General features: G+C 36.2%; 1 protein-coding gene across 1 annotated transcript in view; it reads left to right on the top strand.

Moving 5' to 3' along the window:
- cemip (cell migration inducing protein, hyaluronan binding) overlaps positions 1-1,233 on the top strand; it is a 118,692-nt gene that overhangs the window by 67,173 nt on the left and 50,286 nt on the right. Inside the window, exon 11 of the mRNA XM_015389797.1 lies at positions 216-425. Within this exon, the coding sequence (XP_015245283.1) occupies positions 216-425 (210 nt within the window). The remainder of the gene's footprint in view (positions 1-215; positions 426-1,233) is intronic.

Genomic DNA, 1,233 nt, shown 5'->3' with positions numbered 1-1,233 from the left:
CTATAGAAATAAAATTAATTGAATTGATGATGACGTGCTTCAGGCTCTGGATCAAACCAGTTGCTCTAACTTTAACTTTACCTTGGAGGAATGCTCTCAGCACACCTTTAATGCACAGAGTTCTTCTCCCAGCTGCTCACAGTTTCAAACTTCATTCTTCTGGTTGTTCTTCAGAGGATAGGATAAGCTGAGCATTCTTCTGCTTCATTTATCAGGTCCAGAGGGGCTTTAGATCTGTTCATCTGTCCGGTTTGGAGCTTCAGCACATGGGTCAACAGAGCATGGGTCACTATCCCGTCCACTTTCACATGAATGGAGATGTAGATGAGCAAGGAGGCTACAACCCGCCAACATTTATCAGCCACCTATCCATCCACCACTCCTTCTCCAGATGTGTCACCATCCACGGCTCCAATGGACTTCTGGTGAGTTTAATGGTCTCTACCCAAATTGTCCTTTTACTTTATAAGAGATATTATTGAGATGAAACAAATGTCTGAACTTGTTGAGTCTGAAAACAGATGTCCATCCCAAACACTATTTATCTGCACCATGCTTTGAAAAGCATCATTTTTGGAAAAGCAAACCTTTTTTCTATCTATAACTGAAGAATAGTCGAGATAATGATTTGTGTCATTAAGATAAAAAAAATGTTTTGTAATTTATCTTTTGTTAAAGCTTTAACTTAATAAAAAAACAACTAATCTTTGATATATATGATGTCAAAGCAGCTTCCCTCTGCCTCAGGCAGGTAGCCTGACTTTAGCTAACTTAAATCAGGCTACCTGCTGGAGGTTAGCCTGCTCAGCATATTAACACGCTAGCAGGAAAAATCAACTTGTCTGATTCTCAGTGTTCATCATTAGGAGGGAAGGAAGAAAAAGAAGCAGTGCTCAGCTTCTAAATGAGATTAATTTTATTTTAGAAAAAAAATATCAATAATAAAGCTTTTCAATTCTTACATACCCAACAACCTATCAAGGCAGTGTCCAATCAATCAATCCATCAATGAATCAACCAATCAATAAATTAATCAATCAACCAATCAATCAATTAATCAATCAGCCAATCAATCGACTAATCAATTTCAAAAAAATCAATCAACAATTAATCAATCAATCAATCCATGGTAAAATAAATAAATTAGAGAAAGAAAAACGATTAAATGTGGTCTGTTTAACATAAGATCTCTTTCCTCTAAAAGTCTGCTAGTTAATGACTTGATTTGTGATA

This window comes from Cyprinodon variegatus, unplaced genomic scaffold (genome assembly GCF_000732505.1).
Source record: "Cyprinodon variegatus isolate N-32 unplaced genomic scaffold, C_variegatus-1.0 Scaffold472, whole genome shotgun sequence".
In the NCBI taxonomy this organism is placed as follows: domain Eukaryota; kingdom Metazoa; phylum Chordata; class Actinopteri; order Cyprinodontiformes; family Cyprinodontidae; genus Cyprinodon; species Cyprinodon variegatus.
The sequence above is the reverse complement of the archived record's forward strand: the minus strand, read 5'-3'. Positions and strand labels throughout refer to the sequence as shown.